At 44.9% G+C, this 26,577-nt stretch overlaps 1 protein-coding gene across 1 annotated transcript; it reads right to left on the bottom strand.

Annotated features, from left to right (window-relative positions):
* On the bottom strand, nt 1-23,477 carry LOC144120924 (ubiquitin-conjugating enzyme E2 L3). Its single transcript, XM_077653736.1, has 5 exons — nt 23,393-23,477; nt 23,198-23,252; nt 21,336-21,431; nt 14,769-14,955; nt 1-1,299 (listed from the first exon to the last, which is right to left on the bottom strand). The coding sequence occupies exons 2-5, from the start codon at nt 23,222-23,224 to the stop codon at nt 1,145-1,147; spliced, it is 465 nt and encodes a 154-aa protein (XP_077509862.1). The 5' UTR covers nt 23,225-23,252; nt 23,393-23,477; the 3' UTR covers nt 1-1,144.
* Nucleotides 23,478-26,577: the final 3,100 nt, after the last annotated feature.

The raw sequence follows: 26,577 nt of genomic DNA, 5'->3' as shown, positions 1-26,577 counted from the left end.
CACAGTAAAACAAATCAATGATTTATTCGTTTTTGTCTATTTCAAAATTATAAAAACAAAAATAATAAGCTCAGATTAACCATACGCATCACACGAAATACAAGAGAGGCCTACCTTATCACAACATACAAAAGAGAACATCAATCAATCAAGAAACTATGTCAGGATGTCATCGCCGTACGACACTAGCAAGAGTGTTGCAAGAGTGTTGGTGTGGCAGGGGAAGTCTAAGGAAAACATAGGTTTTTAAGGTCACGCTCTATCTGCTTCTCCCTGTCGCAATTAACACAGCTAATTGTGCTGTTGTGCATGTGTCTCCAAAGGTTTAAGGCCAAGAGAGTGCTGCACCACAAGCTACCTACCCACTTGGGTACCACAAAAGGCAAGCACCGAGTTTGCGACAGGTAAAAGATTTCTTCCACTTGTCTTCGACGTGCCAACACACCACAACTGGTGCAACGACAAGAGAAAATTAACAGGCTCCAATGGGCCTTTTGAGTTTTCCTACGTCGGCAATATCTTTAAGCTACCCTTGCAAATTGCCTAGATGTGTGTGCACCTCCACAGTGCCCACTTTCCATATGGAGAAACGAAAAAAGGATGCCAATGAAGGCTCGCCTGCTCTTTTGTACAAACAAATGAGACAAAGAAAGACACCAAGAGCCACAAACTAAGTAAAATTACAAATGCACAACTGAATCCAGGTGAACAGCTCTCAAAAGTGGTGTCAGAGCTAAGCTAAGCAAGAAATCATAGCAAACCTGCTGCTGCGCTGTGTGGAGGAGGACCAAACAAAAGCGCATCACCACCAAGACTTAAGGCAGCCTGCTGCAAACTTGTAGGAAGTAAGGCAGGAAAACAAGGAAGTAGCCCCACATCTGGCTGCAGGGCTTGCGAGGCCTCGACAAGTGATCCAGCTGTGGGAAATCAAGCATTCGCACTCTTCATGTGTAAGCGCACAAGATGGTTTAAGAGATTTAGAAGAGAACAAGCACACCTCAAATGAAACCAGTGCTAAGGAATTTTTAAACACCCACGGTTCTTTTTGTGCCCCTGTTTTTCCGCTTCTCTTTCCGCCCATGAGCAGCACATTTAGAGTTACAACAGGGTGTCTGGCATGCGCACTAGGCGGCTGGGCTTCCTTTTAGTCGGGCGGCCGCTTCTCGGAGTGCTTCTTGGTGAACTCCTCGGCATTTTTGAGGAACTTCTTCCGATCTTTGCTGTACTCCTCAGCAAGGTCCGCGCGCAGCGGGTGCTCTGGCTCAGGGTCGTTGACTAGCGCAATCAGGGCTTGGATCACTGCACACAGAAGGGTTGAAAATAAAAAAAGGCGTTACAAATAGAGCTTAATGAGAAAGCGAAAGGTGTGGAAACAGCATGATTTCCTATAAGTTAATATCCTAAACTACTTGGTTGGTATGTGGTATGGTCTATGGGGTTTAGTGATCCAAAGCAACAATGGCTATGAGGAAAGCTGTTGTGGAGGGCTCAAGATTAATTTCGACCACCTGGTGTTCTTTAACGTCCACGTAGCAGACAGATTCCTTGAATTTTTCCTCCATCAAAACATGGCTACAACCCGTGCCACCATGGAGGAACCCAAAACTACTTGAAATAATGAAATATGTTTCAACAAACTTTTGAGCACATTTTATATCCTGTACTAATACCACTGTCGAGCATGCAAGTTAATGCACTCATGGGGAGTGGGCTTAGGCACTTTGACACTTTAGGCTCCTGGTGCAAAATGGGGAAGCGGAGTGTCACTCATACTTAAAAAAATACTCAACAACAACAAACTGACAATGAGAGATTTTTGAAAATGTAGACAAGGAAGCAAAAATCCTGAAAATACATTGCTTTATGCAGTAACACAAATAATTAGATAATTTTTTCAACAATAAAAAATAAACATTAATCATTTTTAAGCTATTGCACGTCAAGGCTGGCCAAGGAAGGTTCTTAGCCTATCCAGAATTCTGACATCGAAGAACATGGTGGTGTGGAAAGTAGCTGTATCTGATCTAGTTTCTTTGTTGCATTGCTTTGTTGTTGCCATAACAAAGATATGTATTAAAAACAATGTTACAAGAAAATTACACATGTGTGTGCTTTTTTTATGCATTACAGATTGTGCCTCTGAAGCTGCTACTATAGTGAGATTACCACTCTGCCAGCAAAGTCTGTTCTGTGACCGCACTACAACAAGACTGCGCTCTTCTGCGACCAACACACTGTGTCGCTTGACGGGTATAACACGCATCGCCAAACGCTTTTATAGAAGCATCTCTAAATAGATGCTCCTTCCACTGCAATGCTGTTCTTCAGCTTGAGTTGTTAAACGGGCAGTACCAATTAAGTTGCCCCTTTTGCTCCACATCTGTTTATAGCTAATTTTGATAAACTCTGTTCATTCTATGCTAACGTGCTGCCCTTTCCAAACAATGCTAATCTAGTCCCATATTTTCTCTGGCTTACTGATTAATGTCACCTTTCGTCAATTTGGAGAAAACAGCATGGTCTGCTATACTCTACAAGCAACTCCTTACACACAGTTAAAACATTACTTCCAAAATGCAACCTGATTCACTGACCACTGAATTCAGTATCAAAAGCTGCATTAGGCCCTTTTGATTCAGTTTAGAAAAGTAAAATGCAAAACACATATACAAAATACTATTTGCCCTCTTACAAGAGAAATCTGTAGCAATGTGTGAAAAAAAAAAAACGCACAAAGGACACAGGATAAACACTGGCTCCGCTAAATATCTTTGTCACAATACCTTTCCTGCACAAAAGGATAGATAATTCCTGAACTTTAAATGAACATAAATAAAGACAGGCGCACAACCCAGCTACCCTTACGTGCTGAAATGTGCAACAGTTCTATTTGAAACACCTGTGCTGTCCCGAGTTCAGTTCGAATTTCCCACCCAGGTGCCGGCATCATCTGCAAACACTGGACTCCTCTCCTCTTCGCTCTTTTTTTCCTTCTCCCCGAGCGCCTTCACTCTCGCCTGCATTCTTTCACCCTCTGAAGAGGTCCCACTCCCAGAGTTTCATGTTAGGTGACTTGTGACTCATTCGTTCTTTCAACCGCGCTGCACGACTGTGGCAGCACCGCGTCTTTACAAGTTTGTAAATGCTTGAATAAAGTTTTCATTCTCCTTGTGTTTGCGACCCGTCATCTATTTGAGGTGTGGCCGCAGCCCCAACGCGTGCCACGGAATCAGAATAACACCATTCTAGAAAAACAGAAAACCAAGTGAGCAGCCAACAATGTTCTGCAAAACTGGCAGCAATGTTTTTTTTAAATATATATAGTGAGTTTATGCTAAATAAAATTCTAATGTGTGAGGCACAACTGGAAGTAAAACCAAAAATGACAAAACTGTAAGCTATTAGTCAAACTACAACATTTTCAGCAACTGAAGTCACGCTGCCAACTCTGTAAAACCGGATTATCAGAGAGAAACTAAGAAAATGTGCTGCGGCAACGCTCAGAACAGCATAGTCAGCACACAAGCCGCAGTCTTGCTGGTGCTGCCTTCCAAGTTTAAACCCACTGAAAAAAAAATTCTGTGCACACAGCAGTGAAGTGTCTGTGCAGAGTGATAAATTAGCGTTTTTTTTTTTTTTGAGGGGGAAATGGTGCAGTAAGGGACGGGAGGAAGGTTGGAGTGAAAGGAGAGAGAGGTGCCATACAGGAGGGCTCGGGAATCATTTCGGCCACCTGAGCATCTTTAACGTGCACTGACATTGCATTGCACATGGGCACCTTTTGCACTTTGCTTCCAATGAAATGTGGTCGCTGCGGTCTGGTTCGAACAGGAAGAAAAAAACAGTAACATTTGGTGGTAGCATGGGCTTACCCATAATACATATGTAGCACCTTGTATCGAGTATGATGTTGACATTACATTTAAGAATGTTACCCATAAACGAAAAGTCATCATCATCAGCCTGACAATGACCACAGCAGGGCAAAGGTGTCTCCCATGTCTCTCCAATATTAACCCTGTCCTAAACTATGAAACCTTCTAGGATAACTGCGTGGAATACTTTCACAATTATCCCACTAAATGTTTGTGTACAAAGCTTATGGTTTGCAGATTGAGCTGGTGTTCACACTGATGTTCTTTTACGTTTACTAAAATGGCTGCATGGTGCTTTATGAACTATGGCACCCCAGAATAGGCTTACATTATTCGGCAGCTTTTCGCTACAGTCAAAAATTCCCATAGCTGCGCGGGCAGTAGCAAACAAAAACAGAAGGCATTATCAGTATAATGCTTCTTCCATAAATTTCCTCATAAAAGCTGACAAACACCAAAGGAGGTGGAGTGTGGTGTGACAGCAGGACCCAATATGGTCCAAATTCATCACTGCAAGTTTAGTGCATTTCAGGTGTGTGACAGAGCACATTTACATGCCTAAATTTAGTTTTCTGTAGGGTATAATATGTTCAGGTTAACGTCCTGAAGCTGCACATGGGCCAAGACACTGTAGTGGAGGGCTATGGATTACGACCACGAATCCAACATGCTCTGATATTGCACAGCCCACAGGCATGTGTTGCATTTAGTCACCATGGATAAGAGTTGAACCTGTGACCTTGTGCTCAGCTGCCAAAAGCCCCTTCCACTAAGCCACCACAGTGGTAGCAAGGCATGACCGCATTTCTTTAATATAGCTGGCCTCAGTTAATAAGCTGCTTTGATATCGTTTGCTGCAGGCAACATCAGTGGCACCTGCTGCAATTCTAGGGAAGACAATGCCAATCATAACATTTAGCATGCTGACCATATGAGAACAACAGCGACCAATCTATACCAACACTGGATGGATAAGAAAAAGAAAAAAAGAAAAGAAAAAGAGGAACACAAAAAGAAACAACCAGATGCCCATGCAAAAAGTAATGTACAACTACTGCAGAAACGCATTCCTACCAAAACTCCATGCATCCCATCGAGGTTGTCTGCATCTACTACCTATATGGTTGCAGTGCACACTTATAAGCCGAAAGGTGACCTTGGGTAGGTGCTCCTAAAGACCCTCAATGAACTAAATGTAATGACATCTCCTCCCTCCTCCTCCTATGCTGGTGATCCTTCTCTCAGCTCCTCCCGGGCGCCGACAGTGGCGGCACTTAGGCAGGGGGAAGCTAGCAGACGCTCCCAACACTAGCCGTTTGGCACGCAGTAGACCGTGCGTGTGTTTTCTGCCTAGGCTACTGTCGAAATGAGATCATGGCATGGGAGAGTAAAAAATTAGATACTCAAATAACTGCCCCAAGCAACATTGCACTGCTTTATCAATATTTTTTTTGTACTGTGATCGCTTTGATTGCGGTGCACGTGGTGGAGGTGGCGCGCGCAAGCAAGCTCGCATTCCATCCTCAGTGTTGTTTCCCAACGCTCGTGCTTTGGCACGCAGTGGACCATGAGCCCGATTCAATTGTGGCATTTTCTGTCTTCGATTCAGCAGCAGCGAGATCATGGCATGGGAGATAAAAAAAAATATAGTTACCTAAACAAATGCCCCGACCCACAAAACACTGCTTTATCAGAACTTTTTGTACTGCGATCACTTTGATTGCGGTGCACAAGGTGAAAGTGGCATGAGCAAGCGAGCTCGCGGCATAGCAGTGAACATCCTTGGAGTGTTGTTTTTCGACCGCCGTCTTTTGCCCAATATTATTCAAAATTTAGCTCTGCTAAGAGGAAGTGGACTGACATACAACTAGACATGCTAGGGCCTAGGCTTTATTTGAATGGATGGCAGTGTAATGCTGCCAAAATATATTCTCTCAAAGGTGCATTTGCTCGTGTAATCGGCTGTGCGTAGGCGGCTACTCATATTTTTTTTTGTAGCGCAGGAAAGCTTAGCGGTTATTTTGGAGTTACTATACCTCGAATACCTCGCAGGCTAACGTTAAAAGGATCCGACTGATGGTAGCCCTTAATTGTTTGTTTGTAAACAAGTGAATACGATGCTCTAGTTGCACACTGCAACACGGTTGTAACCAGAATTCTGATGTAGGGTGAATTGTTTGGGCTGATTAACGGCAATAAAAAAGCTTTTAACGGCTGCTTCGCGCAGCTACTGGTCTGCATGACTCACTACAATGTTGTTTGTTTAAGTGATTGTCACCTTGGGTCAGCATATGCAATAATGGCTTATAAGAGGACATTGTCTTCCCTGTAATAGCCATGAATAACGCGCAGCAGCTTGAACTGCCGCAGTTAATCGCTTTCGGTCGAAGCAGCGTGAAAAAAATCAAGCGCTAAAAAACCAAAAAATCTAATTTACTCAGCCCTCTTTGAAGCAAAACGTTGTTCGTATAGAAAGTTGTTTGAAGCGAAAATTAAAAACACAAGGAGAAAATGTATGCAACTACGTTTAACAGAGGTCCTCACTTGCATTCTCAAGTATTAACCAAGCAGATATGAAGTATTCAAGCAATAGCTGCCGTTACTGTGCTATAGATGCCGTTACTGTGCCTAGGCACAGTAACGGCCAATTTTGGTATGAACAGTACCAGAACAAATACGGTCAGCAACGCGCGCAACATGAAAGCGAGAACTGCCTCTTTAGTGTCGAGTTCGTGAGCGAAGGAGTCCAGCTGCAACAAAACAAATACGTCCAGCGATGTGTGCAGCATGAAAGCTAGACCTGCACCGTGAGCAGTGTAAACGGTGGAGCTCAAACAACATGAAGCGCAAGTTTTGAGCCCAGCCCGCGAACGGGCCAGACTAAAACCAAACCAATATGCCACGTAATGCCTGCGACATCAAAGCTACACCTGCAGAGCCAGCAGCGTGAACGGCGGAGCTAAGACAATGAGAAGCATGGCTTTTGTAGCCCGTGAACGAACGAATCCATCTACAACCGTGCCAAACGGCATTAACAATGCAGTCGCTCGCGCTTCACACCAAATCCCCCGGAAAAAAAATTCAACAACTGAAGAACAGCCACTCTCATCGTAAAGACGCGGATCCAGCACATAATCAATGTTTTCCTGGCCTATCTTACGAAGCCAAACCTTTCGGTGAGCCGCATTGCTTTTTCCGGACGGAATGACGGGAAACCTTTTCCCACTTCCTCCTCAGTTGTTGCACCCTTAAGCACAACAAAAGCTTGGCATCACCGCAGCGCCTAGAAACCGTCAAAGCTTGAGATACGCTTCCCGCCAAAACTCTGTCGCACAAACAGAATACGAAGTGCGATTTCTACCCCGGCAATGGCACCGGCTGCGAAGCAAAAAAGCGCATGCTAACACGTGACCACGACGCCTCGGCCCATGGGAGGCTCGGTTACCCGGCGGCGGTCTAGTAGAGGTGGGAAGCCAGAACAAAGCTTTTCGTTACTTTTGCTTCATTGGGGGGCTTTTAGGTGCTACGGGTGAGCGCATGGGCGCACCAAGACATGGGGTGCTCTGCAGTACGGACACAAGTGTTGTCCCAAAGTACTGCTACAGAAGCCCTAGAATGCACGCCTGCACTGAAGGGACACTGACAACTCCATTTAATTTTCACTCCTTGTAAAAAATTGACTGCACGGCTCTTTCCGCGCATGCTGATTTAAAGATTTTTCCCACCACTAGACTCAAATTTGTGATGTCCACATTGAAAAAGACTGCGATCACTGTTTTGAAGCGAATGGTGGTGTAGCCTAGCCCCTGCAATTTGTGCCACACTCGCGAAATTGGCCAGTGACAGTGACACCTGCATTTCATTTTTTTTGTAGCGAAAGCTACATTGGCCGCGAACTCGCAGTTTCGCCGTGCTCGCACTGCACCACGTGACAAACCATGTGACTGGTCAAGTGACCAACCGAGTGACAAACTACCTGACAGCAACTAGCCAGACAACCAGACTAACCTGAACTTGCAATCAAGATTAAACAAGGCTAACCAAGCTATGTCTTAACTAAGCCACTGCCAATTTTTAGGTTTTCTGACCTACAAAAACTACGCTTTTAGTGAAAGTGGGATCATCATTGTTGAGACTTGGTAACACATTTGTCTTCGCTCTCTTTTCAATTTGTCCTCAGTGTCCCTATAAAACAACCTTGATGAAGATGGATGAGGTACTGCACACCACAAGCTAGCTTGAGTACACCTAGCTACAACAGCAGTACTGTAAAGTTTCGTTGATATGTTCCCGATTTGTATGCTCAAAATTGCGGACAATAAAAATGTCCCCTAAAGTTACACTATTTTTCTTCCGGTCAATATGTTAGCTGATAAAGCGACTTTCTGGAGACTACGTTCAAACTTTCAACAAGTCCTCATCGCATAATACAGTTACCAAACATACATGTGCGATCATAATAGTTATCCGAACCTAAGGGCACGCGACAAGAAAAGCTAGAATGCAGCTGTAGTTTCCCGCTGTGATGGCTTCTATGCTGCACACAGGTGCAAAGAGAAGCATCCGCAAAAGAATAAATAAAAAAAGCCCCAACACACTAGCAGGTTGTTCTGGTGGGGATGCGACATGCATGAGAAACGCAGCTCCTGCTTCACAGAGCCTAAATTGGATAGGGGGCGTGACATCTGAAAACTTTTTTACCAGCAAACAAGTGGTGGAATGAGCGAAGAATGAAGTAGCATAATCTGCAACGCAAGAAAGGGGATATGATGAACTAATTGGCCTAAGTAGGAAAAAGTGGAAAGTTGGAACAAAAGAACTACTGGAAAGGCAGACAGAAGCCTCGAAACTGGTGGAACGTAGAAATTAAAGAGGCAACTGAACTCAAGAGAAAGGAATTGAGGCAGCATGGAGCAGGTAAGGTTTGGTTTATGCGGTTTAATGTCCCAAAGCAACTCGGGCTATGAGGGACGCCATAGTGAAGGGCTCCGGAAATTTCGACCACCTGGGATTCTTTAACGTGCACTGACATTGCACAGTACATGGGCTTCTAGAATTTTGCCTCCATCGAAATTCAACCGCCGTGGCCGCGATCAAACCTGCGTCTTTCGAGTCAGCAGCAGAGTGCTGTAACCAGTGAGCCACCACGACGGCTGGAGCAGATAAAGGCCGGGCATAGTCAGGAGGAGGTGGATAGAAAATGGTACATGTACTGACAACATGTTTCATATCCACGAGCTAACAGATGTGAAAAGGCGGAATGAGAAACATGCACTATGAGCACAACGTAGGAAGGAAGCAAGCCTGTGTTGAGGTGCTCGAGCGACAATTCGGGGAAGATCCATATGTCCTTTACATGAACGCCGCAAGATACCCAGAAGCCAAGAAGGTGCAAACAAGTATCACAGACTTTTTCGGCCAAAAATAATTGAGCTATATAAATGGGTGTTTCATTCTCATGTTCAACTTTGATTGTTTTGGATTGTACCAATCTGGGATGACATGAATTTTTTTTGGGATCTCCCGGAATTCCTATCATTGAGATGTACTGTATCAACACAGGTGCGACGCATGCTCCAACAGCATTACACGGACACACATCCCCTCAACTGAATTGTCAGAATAGCAGGCCATACTTCCCTTTCTGGCAATGAGCGTGCCTATGCACTCGCCTAAGACATGACTCGCTAGGCAATAGAGGGAGGCACCAGGACATCTGGCCACGGGTTTATAGACAAAGAGAACAACACAACACCACTACCCACAGAACCTTTAACATATACAATCATCCTTGAACACCACCACAATACAGGCACCACAAAAGCACACCTCTCGCCCATAAAAATCCTTCAAGAGAACGGACGCCATAGCCTGGCACCAGCTTCAGAGAAACACTTCGCCAAACCTCTACCACAAAAACCTCTTCTTCCCTACACAATATCCTGGATGTTGCCCAACATGCAGCAGCCCTACACCCACACTCTTCCACTCCCTATGAGAATGCTCAGACTAAGCAGAGCACCAGCCACCTATCCTCCATCCCACTTTCTCCTCTTAGGAGGCTGTTCTGTCCAGCACAAACCCACAAGCCCAGCAACAGCTGAATGAGTGGGCGCAAGATAGCAACAGCCAAAGGAGTTCAGGAATAAGGACACCACCCAACAGGCATGGCGACCAACTACCATTGGTTAAATGAATGTATTTCGTTGGATGGTGGAGGTGAGAGAAAAGAGCAGGCATGGTCCGAGGAAATTTTGGAATCATGAATCGCTTAGGTAGGAAGACCGAACGCATACATGGTTTTATACAGGATAAGGAAGGCAACAACCTAAAAGGGAGCATGGCTTTTGACTACATTGATGTGGTAATTCGTGAGAAATTAGAGAAAATATAAGGGCACTGTCTAAGCCAGCAGACGCTGCAACGCTGAAGATGGAAGACGAACATTTGAGTATGGGGAACCCAGATTGGGGGACAGCACTGGATTGGAATCCCAAAAATACAGCAACAAGTCCTGATGCAATTTCGATAACGCTGAAAACAGCTGGGGCCGAAAGGGAAGGAGGCATTGCTCAACGATATGGAGTATGTTTTTCAGAGTAAGCAGGCACCAGAAGATTGGCTGTGCAGCAGACTATGTTAAAGTACACCTGGTAGTGGAGAGGAAGCAAGGATTGACTCATGCAGAACAATAACAATGGTCATACCAGGCGTTCCAGGAAAGTTCACCACTAACTTTAAAAAATAGAATTAAACATAGTATTTTTGAGGTAAAGAGCAGCCTTTTGCGGCATAATAATAGTAGCAGTATTGGTGGACGTCAAGAAACAGGCGAATAATGTTAACTAGTAAAGTGACTGACCAAATTCTAATTGTTAACTTCTTAACTATTACTGATAGGCGCCCGAATGCAATTAGAGATTTGTAGCCAGCCATCAGTAATAGCCATATCAGTTGCGGCTCAACAAATTTGGGCCATTTATCATGCTGGTGGAAAGCAGCCACCTGCGGTGAGCGCAAAGCGACGTGTCAAATAGCAGCACTCCATGAAGCATATACAGCAGAGCCCACTTATAATGAACATGAGTGTCACGCGGCGTCCGTTCGTTGTATGCTGAAGTTCGTAGTAAGTGGACCACAGCTTTGAAGACAGTTGCTAGTAAAAACACAAAATTTTTTCTTTGCGAAAAAGTCCGTGATGGACGTCTGTTTTTGCAGCGCAGATCTGATGAGGGAGGTTTCCAGTTTATTTAAAGCAGAAGCGTGCTCTTCACCGAAGGCCCTTGGCATTGACAAGTTGTGTGAGGCCCTTCATGTAGACCATAGCTACAGGCGGGCTTACTGGTGCTGGCTCTGAAGTTTCTTCCTCATCCGATTCCTCCACGTTACTCTCGTCCTGCACTTCAGAAACGATGCCCTCGTCCGTGCACGGTTCTGCGGTGTCGGCGTCGTCGTTGACGGAAGTGAAATCATTCCAACCAACTTCATGACCCCCCATGTCGGAGTTGACGCCACGCTGCCACAAATCGCCGCCGGGCTGGTCATCTTCCTAAGCATCAGGCTCGGCATCAGGCGCTGTGTCGACGAAGCCGGCCTTGCGGAAGCAGCTCCGCACGCAAGTCGCCATCACCTCCACCCAGGCCGTTTTCATCATCTCCACCGCTAAATACAATGGAAATGGGCACGGTGTTCCCGTCCGCTATCCTGAGTTACGAGGATCCGAGATTTGAACGAAGCCAACGAAACGTCCAATCCGCAACTAGAGTGACAAAAGCGCATGATGGGGTAGACGTGCAATGTGCACAAGCGGCAATCAAGCTAAAGATACAGACGCACAGTACCAGCGGAGAGACCATTGAAGAGGCGCCCGTGAGCGTCAGTGCAGCCACTTCTTGGCTCCCACGAAAGGCCTGCTTCACGGAGTGTGGCCTCCGCGATCAGCGCCGGCAGCGGTGCTGTTGATCGTGGAGGACACGCACGGATTTGCAAGAGTGAGAAGAGGGGAGCGGAGTTGAAAGGAGGGCGACCTTGGAAGGCACGTCGGCGGGGAAAGGGTAGCTCGCTTGAGAGTGGCACAAAACGGGGAGGGCAGTTCGCCTGTGATGAGGCTCGGGAAAACATACCGCCAGGGCGCACACGGGGTTGGAGGCAGGTTATCTCGCATCATGGCGCTGGGTTTACGCCGTCCGTTCGCTGTAACCGATCAGCAGGGCTTAATGGCTTTCATTATACGTTTGATTTTGTGCTACTGAAATAATATATATTTTGACGGTCGCGCAGGTCTCGTTCGTTACAAGTGAAAGTTCATCTTAAGTGGGGCCGTTATATGTGGGCTTGACTGTATCATGTGGTACACTGCTGCGCCGGGTGGGAAGAGATTCCATTATTCTCCATTAAGTTGCTGGGTGACTTTGCAACACTGGGGATAGCATCTGCAGTTGACAAAGAGACAGTAATGATACATTTAGGCACACCCCAGTGCCACTTTTAATTTCCCGAGTCTGCTCCCGTCGCATGGCTCGTGGCTGCTTTCCAGTCATATGCAACTTGTTTCACTCATGAAAGTGCTGATGCTGAAAATGACCTGATGGAGAATTTACAAAAAGCTGCAATGAGGGCAAAGGATGCCATCGTGAATATTGAAACATTTTAGATTCGGACAGCTAGAATGCTTCTGCTGCTCTACGAAAGGGCGATAAGAATTTACTACAGTGTTTGATAATACACGCACGTGAACATGCATTTTCAAGATATGCATTACACATGAAAAGCAAGCATCACAACAACGTCAGTGCAGACATGCAGCAACGTTTAAGTGCAATCATGCTACAAATTGACTAGCTAGCAAAAACGAAGTGAAGAGGGTCTTCTGACATGTTATTTGTGCATGCTAATAAATGGTGCCCACTTCGAATTTGTGAATACAGCGAAAGCTCATCAATGCAAACTTTATTAATTTGAATTTTCGGACAATTTAAACTGTGCGACTTGGCCTGTCCCTCCACTGGAGTCTACGCAAAATATAGCCCACCAAAAATAGAATGCGAATCTTTCCTGCCACAGATAATTTTAACTACATGCCGCCACGACTGGGCAGCTTAGTCACACAGTCAACCAAGCAACACATCCACGAGAGTCTGCACAATCTCTTCGAAAAGATGTGGAGAGGCAGGGGGAACAGGAAAACTAATGTTGGGGTGAACGATGGGGGGGGGGGCCTCTCTTTGTGTTTGCAATACCATGACCCGAGAGATTTGCACCAGACTGCTGCTTGCAGTTGCAAATTTCGAATGTTTCAGTAGTGTGCTGTGTCAGCTTTTGTTGCTAAGCGATTGATGATGCAACCAGTGCAGAGATACAGAAATTAGGATGGGTGAGTAAAATAATTAATAATTATTGCCCAGCTCACATCGCTTAAAGCACTAAGGGCTAGTGAATAAGCCGAGTCGCAGCGCTTCGGGCAATCTGAAACCTGGTCATGCATGAAACGAACAAAGTGGAGCTTTCGCTACTTTCACCGACGTTTGCTGCTCGTCTGTGTCAATTTTCCAGTGCCCTCTGCATCACATTCCATACGAAGTTAAGCCTGCGTGGTGCGGTGATTTAAAACTGCCATCTGTCAGCAGGAATGATTGTGCCAAAATGGTTGAAGAGCAGACTGAAACCATGGTTAAAGTTGACGCCAGTTCATTATTGAAACAGGATATTGCCAGAAAGCACGCTCGTTGGTGTAGCAGTTTGCAACTTGGGGTATTAATGGAAAACCTGGCAAAGAGGGACTGCTCTGGCAACTTTCGCTTTGCGACACGAACCATAATGCAACCTCCGTGACTGCGAAGTGTGTGTGTCGCGAAGGTTGCATGACCATTTTGACTGAAGAGCAGCACTCGCAGAACGGTCACGAAATGCTTGACTTTCCAGTCTTGCGACCATGTTTACTGGCGGTCGCATGCCCTTGTGACTCAGGTGCACAGGTTGGGACATGCGGGGTGCCACCCACTATGTTCGGGCTTTAGAACAGGTGTTGGCTTCCGTGAAAAAAATCTTAAGGGTGGATCACGGAATTTTTTAAAATGATAATATAGTCAATCCCACTACCCGACTGTTTCCCAAATGCAGCGTACCACATTTTCTGCTCACTTTCAGTAGCACAAACTGTGCTGGTGCCTCGTGAAGTTTTAATTATCGAGCTTGGGCTGTATTTGCGTTATCTGCTGCAGTATCGCATATGATGTGTTGCTTGTGCAATCATAAACAGTGTCCGTTTTGTGTAGCAAATATTTTCATTCTTTGCTGTGACATCGTACACAAACTACCCCCTCCCCACCAAACCAAGATGCCAATTCTCACTGGTGTGAAGCTCTTCATTTACTAATTTCGATCCTGGAATCCGTAAAACAACCCCCTGTTCAAATCCCCATCATCATGATGTCCTTTCAAGGTACAAAATCACATGCTGCAGTGTGTTTATGAGAAATGCATGTGCAACAGAACGAATGATGGCCCATTAACTATAGCAGCCTTGCTGGCTTATGTATATTTTAATGCACACATCACCTGTAAATGGCACTGCACAGGGCTTCTGGCTTTTTGCAACAAAAACAAGCACCAAAGCAAAATTTTATAATTGTCCATGGCATGCTAGTGTAGAAGATTAGGGTCAGCATTCTAACATGCTATTTGAAAATTTCATGCTGCCACTACGTTCAAACTGTAGACAAAAACAAAACTTAGCAGAGGTCCGCTTCCACTTGCATCGAGTCACATTATTTGACACAAAGGGTACTAGGCTTCTCGACAACTCTCACACGATAGTGGGGGTGGCCAGTCCCCAAAGCATTGCTTACAAAGTAGCTATCACCGCAGACAGAAAGAGAGGTGAAGTGTCTTCACCTTGGTCAGTTTTGGTGGCCGGCTTCCAGTTGTCGGCGCTGATGATGGGCAGGCACACTTGGCCCTTCTCATCAATGTTGGGGTGGTAGATCTTGGTGCGGAAGGTGATCTTGGGCGGCTTGAATGGGTACTCAGCCGGGAAATTAATCTCTATCCGGAACGCTCCCTTGTTGTATGGGCTGTTCTCCTGCAAAAGAAAAATAAAGATTTAGCACCTCTATGTATGGGAATCCACAGTCGACAGCTGGGCTGAACACCACGGTGATCCAGAAAAACGTACGGCGTGCACAGCAATAACTGCATCAAATGTGCCAGGCTTGCTAAGTACTCCCAGGAGGAGCGCTAGCCGCACCAGCCACTGGCAGCACTTTTCTACATCGTTTCCTCACTGGGAATTTGTTTTCATACAATCAATTTTCGAGGCAGGTTCAACAACAATTTCTGTCTAGATGAGTACTGAAACCCTAACAAATTGCTGGAGACGTGAGATGTGTTCCCAGCTTGATCCACCACGACTGGGACTGCACGGTTTCAGCACATTCTGTTCTTTTTTTTACCTTCTCATCCTTTAATAACACCCAAAAACTATCCAAAGGCTTCGCTTGTGTACCAGCACTGCGTATTTGTTTTTGTTTTTTCAGCACTTTTCATTGGCTTTGACCACAAAACTGGGAGATCGGCCGGACGAGTGTGGGAAACAAGGTGCTTCAAACACAAAGGTAGACATATCTGATGTTGTGCAATGCTTGTTGAGTGTATTTTCACAACATTTTTGGTCGCGAGCAAGAGCATCCATTGTTTATCAAGTGCAGAATTTATTGTAGGCCACTCATATTAAAGGGAAGCTGAAGCACTTTTAAAAGGGTGAAAATAAACGCAAAAAGCAGTTTTTTGGAAGAAAATGGGCACCAGCGTCTCAGGGTGCCGAGCGAACGCCCGGGATCGTCGTGACGTCATCTACGGGGATTTTTGGAGATTTCTGGCCAGTACCGACTCTGTTGCTACGTAGCGCGTTATTTCAGCTGGCTTGAGAACTGCGTTTTGCGAACTATGGATCCGTCACTCACCAAAGCGCGGGCCAAAAAGCAGCAAGCAAAGCAGGACGGCCGACAGACTCTCCATGAATGGCGTCACTTCCGCCAGTTCCCCCTTTCTGCCATCCCCCCATTCGGCGCTTCCAGAAGCAAAGAGGGCATGTTGACGGCGGGTTTTTAACAAGCAATTGCGGCTCACTTTGCGAACAGAATGGAGAAAAAATTTACACACATGATTTTCAAAGTCCCTGCTTCCCAACCACAGCGTTTCATGCAATTTGAAAATCGTTTCAGCTTCCCTTAAAGTTTAATTTGTTGCCACACTGTGTCATTGGCACGATTCTGTCAGTGGTGCATGTTGAAGCACTGCAACTGTTTGGGAGAATTTACACATTCCAAATTCTACTGATTTCTACCGGGTGATGTTATGGTGGGCAGCACAATATTTTGCATCAACTCGAGACGAGAGATTGTGCGCACACAAAGAGTGCAGTGCGACAGGCAAGGCAAAAAGGAAAGAACACTCCGCAACTGAAGTGACTGCGCAGCGTGGAAAACAAACCTAACGGAACTGCACTGCACTTCATAGCTGGCTTTCATACACTTGTTTGTGAGGGGCAATTGGCATGTAAACGGTATGAGTTCTCCCAGACTGCTGCAACGTGATGAATGTGCTCACTTTTGTATAAGGGCATGCCTTTTCTGCTACTGCCACAGAAGTGATCGGAGAGAGCTAACAGAAACTAAAAACAGCCACAAACATGATTGGCCACCTGTGTAACGACTGATGAAAAGAGGCAAATAAGTACCCAAGTGCACTTTTGAAAGTGGCTGGCAATAATTGTAAACGACTTAATTTTCGTGTTTTCCGCAATCGCATGCCACTCGCAAAAAGTTATGCCCGCAAATAATTTTGGCAAAATGTCTACTTATAATCCTGCAAAAAGCCGCTATCCAAGGAGATGCTCCCGTCTTCAATATGTACTTGATAGAATTGAGCGCCACCAGCTACAATTCACTCTTACAGAAAGACAATTACTTTACAATAACTGCTACGAAGTTTCCATTCTGAACAAGAGTTTCTGAGCTGTTAAGAGTTCGCTATAAACTTTAATCAGCCATGCAATGTGAATGCCTTCATCATGCGTACTCTTAACTTTATGCCCACTGCACTTCCGTCTTCCTCCAATGCTTGTTGTATGCGCACTGTATGTTACAGTGTGACAATGGCTTCTGAAAGAGGTACAAGAACGGGCCTCCTATACTTCTGCTTCGTGAAATTTAGTGCCAACGAAATATTCAGAGACTGCGACTTTAACGACATTTGCAATACAATGAGGTCATGAAAAATAAGTTGTTTACAATACTCAAAGTTTAGTGCATCTAAGTGGTGGGAATGGCCAAGAGCATTTTGAAGCAGCTTCCTCGTGTTTTGTAGCAGGAGCCCTTAGTGAGAATGCCATGGCTTTAAAAAAATTATGTGCTCGACGAAGGTTTAAGCTGTGCAGGGGCAGCCATTTTGGCCAGCTTTGCACATTTTTAAAATGCGTCTAAATTTACTTATTGTGGAACAAACTAAACTAAGCCAAATTTTGTACTGTTAACATTAATGCAAATTTTTCTGTGGAAGAAGTTGGACAATGTTGGGAAACGCCATTTTCAGTTGTTTTCTTTGATACCACTTGGGCCTGGTTTCTTTTCTAAAACATGCAAAGGGCTCTGAATGGGGCTTTCAATAAAGTTGTGGTATGCCTAGGATGTTGAAGGACGCTGCTTTACAAATATCCTCCAGCAAGAATTTTTTAATGTGTTTTTTACAGGCAGAGTTATCTGTAGTCAAAATTTGAAATTCAGAATTTTCGCACCTCTCCCTCTCCCCTCTCACACTTTTTGTACCCTGAAAAGTTGGCACAGAAATCCATGGACATGGACGTGGAGCACGTCAAACCCTTTCTCGCGGCTATAATTTTAACTTATCAGACATATGACCATGCTGCACAAAAGGCCTATAAATCTAGCAGGGCCCAAATTTAGCACTATTTGAGCCACTTAAAGGCAATATTTTCTTTGTACGTTGTGAAACAGGACTGGGTCAGATTACGTCAGCCATCTTTCTTGTCACATATCGGAAGAAGGAACTAATCATGCCTCTGCAAATTAGGCGGTAGCAGATGTGCACATTCGGTGGCAGCTCCAGCCTGTTTGCACTGGCCATGGCTGCTGGAATAGTATTTTGGTGCAGCCTTAGCGCACTTCATCAAAAACAAGTAATATGCAGAGCATGTAGCAGGTTTAATGCAACGGCACAGGTATGCGCAATTAGCGCAGCATTCCCACCACTGGCATCTCTAGTTTGAGGATCAAGGGCTTGAAAACTGGACTATTCACCTGTACTTTGTTTTTAAACTGCCCACACCAATTTATGTACTAAAAGCTGCTAAACGTGTCAAGACAGAAAAGGATAGGTAAGCAGTGCGCTGATATTTGCCTTAAGTGCACCTTTGTTCTGATCACCTTGACTTAACGTAGCTGCAGAGAAAGGTGAGAAAAGTATTGAAGCATTTAGTCTTCTACAGAGTGTGACTTTACAGCCACAACTCAGAAAAAGGTTCAGCTTACACAAAAGGCAACCTGGAGCATTGAACACGCCAATAACACTAAACCCTCCGGTACCAGTACAAAGCTGTCAGCCCACTTTAAACACATAAAAATCTCTCTTATGCCACACCATCAAATAACTGCGATATTCAAGGACCCTTCAGCCCACCGCCAACATCTTTTCAAGGCAGCAAGCGAATTGCTCAAGCTTTTGGTAGCAAAGTACAGTGCTGAAGGAGACAGTTTATGATGGTTGAAAGTTGATCGCACAGCTACATCTTCAAGAACAGTCTTCAGCCAGAAAAATGAAAGCCTATAAATATAAAGTTCATGGAATATAGTATAAGTTGATCAGAAAGAAAAGAAGCAAGTACAACTATGTAACAGCTGAATTCATAGCAGATTTCAAGCAGACGATAGTGACAAAAGAATCGCATTAGAGAATTTAAACCAGTGAATATTATTACGCAATGAAAGCCAAATTACAAAGTAGAGCCATATCATACGATCTCACCAGACTCATGTGCAGAAATGCAACCTGAAGGAAGCCAATTTCAATAAAATGTTGCCATAAAAGCACTAAATGTGCTCAGCCACTTATGAGATAGCAGAGACCAATCGAAGAAGAAAAGTAAAAAAAAAATGCAATGCCCACCTGCTGCAGTACCGCGCCAAGATCATTTTGGGAAAAGTCCACTCATACAAATGACTAGGCCAGGTAATAGACTATAGTAAATGTCTCCAAATCTACACCTGAAGTTTAAAAGCTTGTTTCAACTCATGAGTGGCAAAAAGGCAAAGTACTGTCAGGAGTGACGGTGGTGTACACCATGCGGGCTTCAGCCAAGCTGCATCGAAATATCATATCCTGGCCATGCCTGTTTGAGTGCTGTCAGCCTGTGGAGGCTCGCAGTACAATTTAGACCTGCCGCAGTCCAATGTGTTCACAGCAACAAAAAACTTCTGCTCAAGTGAAAAAACTGTAACACTTCATTTTTATGCTATATGCTATAGCTGCAGTCTATTCGAAATGAACCCAAGGAATCTGACAGAGTAGAAACAAGACCAGTAAGAAGATATCCTCCGCGCCGACTTCAGTCATTCTTTTCTAAATGAAGGGATTCTTTTCTAAATGAAGGGAAATAAGGATTAGTAATAAGCTTGTTCATTCCTCCTCTTTTTCGAGCAGGCTGGTGTAGCAAAATAAACCAAGCTTAATATGCTTAAATCAAAGCAGTGTTTTCTACCTAGCAAAAGAAAAGTATTGATTCGCCTTCCACAGCGCGTTGGTGCAGTCAAGTGAACTGGTGCAGGAAGTTGAAATCAGTGCACTGCTTCCGATCCCTTTAGTTGCCTACACAATATAGGAAATGCACACGGGCCCTGTCATGTTGTTTGCATCCATGAGACCATAATTTTGCTTTAACACTGACTGATGCAGATTCAAAATCTCGGGCCACAAGCTTCTTATTGGTTTGGTTTATGGGGGTTTGACGTCCCAAAGCGACTCAGGCTATGAAGGACGCCGTAGTGAAGTCCCCCGGAAATTTCGACCACCTGGGGTTCTTCAATGTGCACTGACATCGCACAGCACACGGGCCTCTAGAATTTCACCTCCATTGAAATTCTACCGCTGCGGCTGGGATCGAACCTGTGTCTTTCGGGCCAGCAGTCGAATGATATAACCACTCAGCCACAGCGGCAGCTCTTCTTTTTGGGAACTAACATTAAATAATGTACTTCTCTAGAACACCAGTATGCTCTCCCTCGAACCTGAGTTACCTGCATCTCTAGAAGCCACTTCCATCCCTAACACAGGCAGCATTCCACATATGCATTGAGATATAATGTGAGTAGCCAAGAAAAGGAAGAGTGGATACGATTCAATGACTATTATTTATACTGTTGCCAGATAATTAGGAGCTGCTTGTCTTTAATAATGTGCAACACGATTCATTTTAATTCTAAAAGTATCCTATTCAGTCCAAGGAATTCAATTCAGAGGATCAGATTTCAATACTCGACACTGGGACCTCCTCCTGAACAATTAATCCTTGTAATAGCCTACACATGCACTAATATACTGATTATGATCCAAATGTTGCTTTCAATGAAATGAAGAAAGATATAAGAGGCTATTTTTAAAGGGGGTGCAGATGTGATATATGTAATGGCTGGCTGCTTAGTTGTGAATACTTCAATGTGAAGTAGCAACAATGACAAGACAAGAAAAGGACGCAAGCATAGGCACTATGATATGGTGGCACATGAAAATCGCACTGCACATGTGCTTTACATCTTTTGATAATAGTTTCCTCACCTATCGTTATATTGTGAAGATTGCAGTGAATCATGCAGAAAGCATGAATTAAGCAGAGACTGCAAGCGAAAAAAAAAATGGGAGCTTTTCTTTGGTTCTTCAATGCTGGTTAGTTGTGACTCAGGAATGAAGGACTACTGCACTGTGGCCACTGTAGCTGCACTGTAGAGCAGCAGCAGCGATAAGTGAATGGAGAGATTATTGTCACCATCCACACGTCTCCACAGCCTGTCGGACAAACAGCTGAACACTGCAGGTAGTAGCGGTATAGTTGAAGGTTAATAGAGCAGCAGCAACTTAAATCATAATGCATCAAATGCAAGGTGGTTATTCACTACCATAAAATATAGTAGAGTGCTAAAATCTAATTCTATCGAATGAAATGAAAGTTCTGGGAATGTTGCAATAGGCTAAAAGGCCATTGCATAACATCATTTATAATATATCTGAAGTGTTATAAGCGCAACTATGTGCTTAATCTTCAAAAGCGCTTAAACAGATTTCAGACACTGCAGGACTAACTATTCCAATGAGTAGTAGCACTGCGACAAAGCATAAAAGCTTCCATTAGATGTTGCAAAAAAAAAATTCTGCAATGATTGGATCAATACTCACTGGCACAATCAGGCCTTGCCATGTAAGAATGTTGCTTTCATCCACCTGGATCTCCCGAAAGGCTCTTGTTCCCGATTTACGGATGTCTGCGAGTTCCTGAAAGACAGAGCGTGTGAAAATCGAGCAGTGATGATGTGTTCAGACAATAAAAGCAACTTATGAAAAGAAGAAAAAAATGCAGACACTCGAAATGATGGGTGCAAAGAAGTGCATTCCCACAAATTTGCCATAGTGGCAAGCCCTGCACTGTACTGAAGCTATTTTCTTCTCCGTTGACTACTTACTATCTATCCAAGTTTATCTGGATATATATATATATAGCCTATCCTCCTACCTGCATCAGCATGTGTATGTAGTGCACACATTCAAACACATGGGTGATCTTTGTATTCCTGGGAAGTCCTACTGTGCAGGCACAAAAGCAAATAATAAACAGGCATGCAAGGCCTACAATGCATTTCTGCATTAAAAAAAAATTAACTGCTGCATACAGGCAGGAGCGACTCCATCCAGAAGGGTCATCTCAAGCGACAGTACATTTTCAGCAGCACAGTGGCAAGATTGACAGGCATTCATGTACGGCAAACCCTGCCTCTGATGTTGAATGCAACTGGCCCAACACATTCAGCTGCAGTAATGCGACAACATTATGGGTCCCTTGTCACAGAAAAACCAATGTTGTTGTTGCTAGCCGTGAGCGAAAAATATTGATGGAAACAAAGAATGAATGAAATTGAGCTGAAAAGAAAATTGGGCTAACTTGTGTTTGCATGTGTTTGCTCACTTCGCATCAAAGGGAAAGATGAGAGCAGAGCTTAACTTTACTCAGTGAACTGGCTCACGTCACTATCAACCTATGAATACACATACCAACAGAAGGTTAATACCACCCACGAGGACACAGAGAAGTCCAAAGTCAGCTTAAATGTGAGTGAAAGGTAAGAGAGGAGACGAGACGAGACAAGCCAGGAGCAACAGCTCTGCTCCGAGTCACGCCGGGCGGCGTTTATATTTAGCGCAGGCTCAACGCCCCCGAAAGCGTCAGCCGCCGGCGATTACCGATCGGATTGCAATGCTTGTAGATGCGAAACGGGAGGAATTCAACGCAAAATTCCGAGTTATGATGCGACGTTTCTTCAGGGTTAAAGAAAATAAAATGGAGAGAAAATTAAATCACATGCAACCGGTTGCCATGAGGATGTCTCAGAAGTACGACTGCCATGCTACATCAAACGGTAGTTCAAGGCTCGCGCTTGCTGCGTATTTTAAAACGACAAGTTATAACGGAGCTTTCAAATAGCCAGAAAGAGCGCAAGTGCATGAATATATCCTCCCAACATCAATGATTTCAGCAGGGAAACCAATGACTGATTTAAAGCGTCTGAGAGGCAAAGTTCACGGCAACTTAGTTTTCTCAATGCGACAGAAAGAAAAGAATCAAGAGCAGCTCAAGGGAATCGCAGTTAAATAAAACAATTTGCGAGATTTCTGAGACAGCTATGACGCTCAAAATGATGCAGCGGGTATTGGAGCAGAGCGATTAATATTATCTGGCACCTTAACAGCTGATGACGTGCAGAAATGTGACGCCTTTCGTGAACACAGAGAGGACGGCAACTCAAACTAAGGCTGAGAAACGTTTTGTTTCAGAGCAGCGGTGCGGCCCACAGCAGCGATAGCGAAGGCTAGGCCTACTTTTTGAGACACCGCGAAGAGGAAACCGGACAAATTGACGCACGACGAACGTCGGAACGAACAGTTTTCACGCAGACACCAGCGCTTTATACAAATGTTGTAAACACGCATGCTGTCGTGGCTTTACGACGCTCAGAAACGTAGTTAGATGGAGGAAAATGACTCACTTTTTGCAGCCGCCTAGTCGCTGCCATTTTCGAACGATCCAGAAGCCGGTGACGCCTGGTGGTGAGTGCAGACAAGATAATTTCAGAAAAATCCAGTGGCCAAGAGGCGACACTCGGAGATCCGTTTTGACAAATTATTCCCAGAAAGAAAGGTCTAAATACGATTTCAGAACAATGGATAAAGCAATTACTTACAGGGATGCACAATGCTGACAGGCGGCCAGACAGCGCCGCAATGCCGCGTGCGCTAAAAGGCGCGACTAATACCAGAATTCTTGTCTTATCAATTCGATTGCGCGCCTTCCGGTAGTTGGAAAAAGGAAAGGACAAAAGAAAGAAGGAGAGAAAACCACAGATACTCTCTGAAGCGTCGTTTGTGATATAAAAATGTAAAAAGAAATCCTCTTGAACCTCTTTGATGAGATACAAATGTGATTTTAAAAAATGTCTGGGGTGTTTAGCAGCAGCTATTTCGCAACTGCCGACCGACCGGCCGCTATGTCACCGCGTTACCGCTATGGTCGCAAGCATGGAAGAAAGAAGCGGTCGCAAGAAATACCTATAGAAAATTTATGGGGGACCGTAGTACCTCACTTTCGTGGCGGGAAATGCGTGTAGATCATCTTATGACTACTCTGCTCTTGTGTCATTCAGGACCTTGGTGAAGCCTCCCCTGATATGCTAGGTTTGCGAAAGAGGCCCTGGTGCTGTATGCCCCTTCAATAGGAGATAATAGAAGTATTATCTGCTTCCGTGATACTTTTAGCGAGGCTGCATTAAGCACGTGTGAGCGGGGCTCCGCTCTGAGCGGCGCTGCCGCGAAGGGGCCTTAGGAACTGAGGTGGCAGTCTGAGCATGTTGGTGTACCTTCGGGATAAATAAACGAACAAACAACATTTATACAGCGCAAATATACATATTATAATAGTCATTATGTGCACTCATACGTATAGGACGGTACAAAAATGTGCTCATAAATGCACACACACACACACACACACACACACACACACACACACACACACACACACACACACACACACACACACACACACACACACACACACACACACACACACACACACACACACACACACACACACACACACACACACACACACACACACACACACACACACACACACACACACACACACACACACACACACACACACTCTCTCTCTCTCTCTCTCTCTCTCTCTCTCTCTCATAACATTCAAAAAACGTGATATTCACATGGAACACTAAATCTTCCTAACGCCCTGATGGAAATGTACAGCGCAAAGCTAGTCCTCGTTTTTGTTTGCGATATACATTTTCATCAGGGCGTTAGGAAGATTTAGTGTTCCATGTGAATATCAGGACTCGTCTTTATTTGCGCTGTACATTTCCATCGGGGCGTTAGGAAGATTTAGTGTTCCATGCGAATATCAGGACTCGTCTTTATTTGCGCTGTACATTTCCATCAGGGCGCTAGGAAGAATTAGTGTTCCATGCGAATATCAGGACTCGTCTTTATATGTCGCTGTACATTTCCATCATGGCGTTAGGAAGATTTAGTGTTCCATGTGAATGTCACGTTTTTTGAATGTAATGAGAGAGAGGGAGAGAGTGCATGTGTGTGTGTGTGTGTGTGCATTTATGAGCACATTTTTGTAGCGTCCTATACGTGTGAGTGCACATAATGACTATTATAATATGTATATTTGCATTGTATAAATGCTGTTTGTTCGTTTATTTATCCCGAAGAGGCACTTTGATTTTAATTTCTCTTTTTTATTCTGTAAGCCGTGTTTCCAGCCTGACTGCCTAGTACCACTCACAAGCCAACTTTGATTGCTTAAGCATGCTGGAAATGCTCTTGTGAAAATACTGATGAGTAAAGCATTATTATTATTAATTAAGCAAGCGGTACCAGTAAGCTTTGGATTCCGAAAGAAAGCTAAGAACATAGAAGCCCGAGGATCATGCGGTTCGGATGACACGAAAGAAGCTTGGACGACTGGGATGGGTGAGTCCGCAGGCTCTAGAGGCGTGTGGCGAAGTGGAGGTTGACTACGGGCCACCGGGCTTTCGGTTTACAATTATGGCCCCTTCGATAATGTTGATTAAAGCACGTACGCCTGGTTCTCATATTTTTGTTATTAGTCACGTACTGTGTCGCTGGCTGGCGGGGTAGGAAGATAAATTAGGAAATTTTGCGGGGTAAGCTGGCCGCAGCAAGTGCTGGACAGGGTTATTGTCTCCCAAAGGGGGAAGTCGCTTGTACAGCAGTGGACATCATTAAGCTACTGATACTGCATGATGAATAATTGCGCCTTACGAATGCAAGTGTCACAATAATAGCAAAAATAACCTTTCGTACCCGCCTTGTGAATCCAAACTCATCACCGCCTCGGCTCCTTCATTTGGACAATTTTACCCTCCTTTCATCAAGAAAGGAACTCCTCCTGCGCCGCACACGTGCTCTCATCCCTCCGTGTGCGGTAACCCTCTCCCGCGGACTTACCCGTGCAGATGAGGTAGCGCTTAGGAGGATCCGGGTCGGGGTTGCCCTCACACCAGCCATCACTCGGAAGTGGCCTCAGTACCGAGAATTGTTTCCTCGGCCAGGTTGTCCGGTGTGTAAACACGAGGACATTGAGGCCGACATTCATCACTTACTGTGGGACTGCCCAGCTCTCAAGCCTACAAGGATCCGGCACCTGATGGTAGCAGGTCTTTCACCGAGCAACTCTGCTTCATACATTGCCTGGACGCAGGGACCGTACCATCGTTCTCTACTGGACTTCCATCAAATCAGCTAACCTTTTTCCATTCATTTAGATCATTCATCACATCTTCACCCATCATTGATGCCCTGGGGCAATAAATTTCGCTTTCAAAAAAAAAAAAACCTTTCGTCGTTTTCGCAGCACGCGCCGCGGCGAGTTCTTTGCAGCACGGAAAGTGCTCACAAGTGCGCATGAAGACCGTGCAGAGGGCTTACTACTCTCAGTTGACAGACTGAAACTGTACACAGCATCTAACCTGAGAAGTGATGCGTATAGTGGGTCGTGACAGAGCTTACCGTTGCTGTTGGTCCTCGAGGACCGTGGTCTGTCGGCAGCGAGCGCAGTTCTTGCGATGTTCTTCGCCGACAAGATCCGTTTCAACAAGGACCACAGGATGACAGGTGGGCGAAGGCCACGAACGGGGAAGACGTCGGTTGAACAACGCCTGCAGGCGGTGCATGGTCGTATGAACGAGACGCATGGTGACTGCCGCCATCCGCACTGCCGGTCTGATATTCTCAAGCCCGACTGACAGCGAGGAGACAGCAGATGCACGAGTTTTTAACTTATATAGGAGGCATTCACGTGACGTCACGGGCGCCATTT

Source organism: Amblyomma americanum, chromosome 2 (genome assembly GCF_052857255.1).
Source record: "Amblyomma americanum isolate KBUSLIRL-KWMA chromosome 2, ASM5285725v1, whole genome shotgun sequence".
Lineage (NCBI taxonomy): Eukaryota > Metazoa > Arthropoda > Arachnida > Ixodida > Ixodidae > Amblyomma > Amblyomma americanum.
Note: the sequence above shows the minus strand (reverse complement) of the source record. Positions and strands in the feature narration are given on the sequence as shown.

Coding starts and splice junctions, on each gene's coding strand:
- LOC144120924 (XM_077653736.1), bottom strand. CDS start 23,224: ATGGCAGCGACTAGGCGGCTGCAAAAA. Junction 21,432..23,197: donor CGACTAGGCGGCTGCAAAAA/GTGAGTCATTTT, acceptor TCTGTCTTTCAG/GAACTCGCAGACATCCGTAA. Junction 14,956..21,335: donor GGCAAGGCCTGATTGTGCCA/GTGAGTATTGAT, acceptor TTTCTTTTGCAG/GAGAACAGCCCATACAACAA.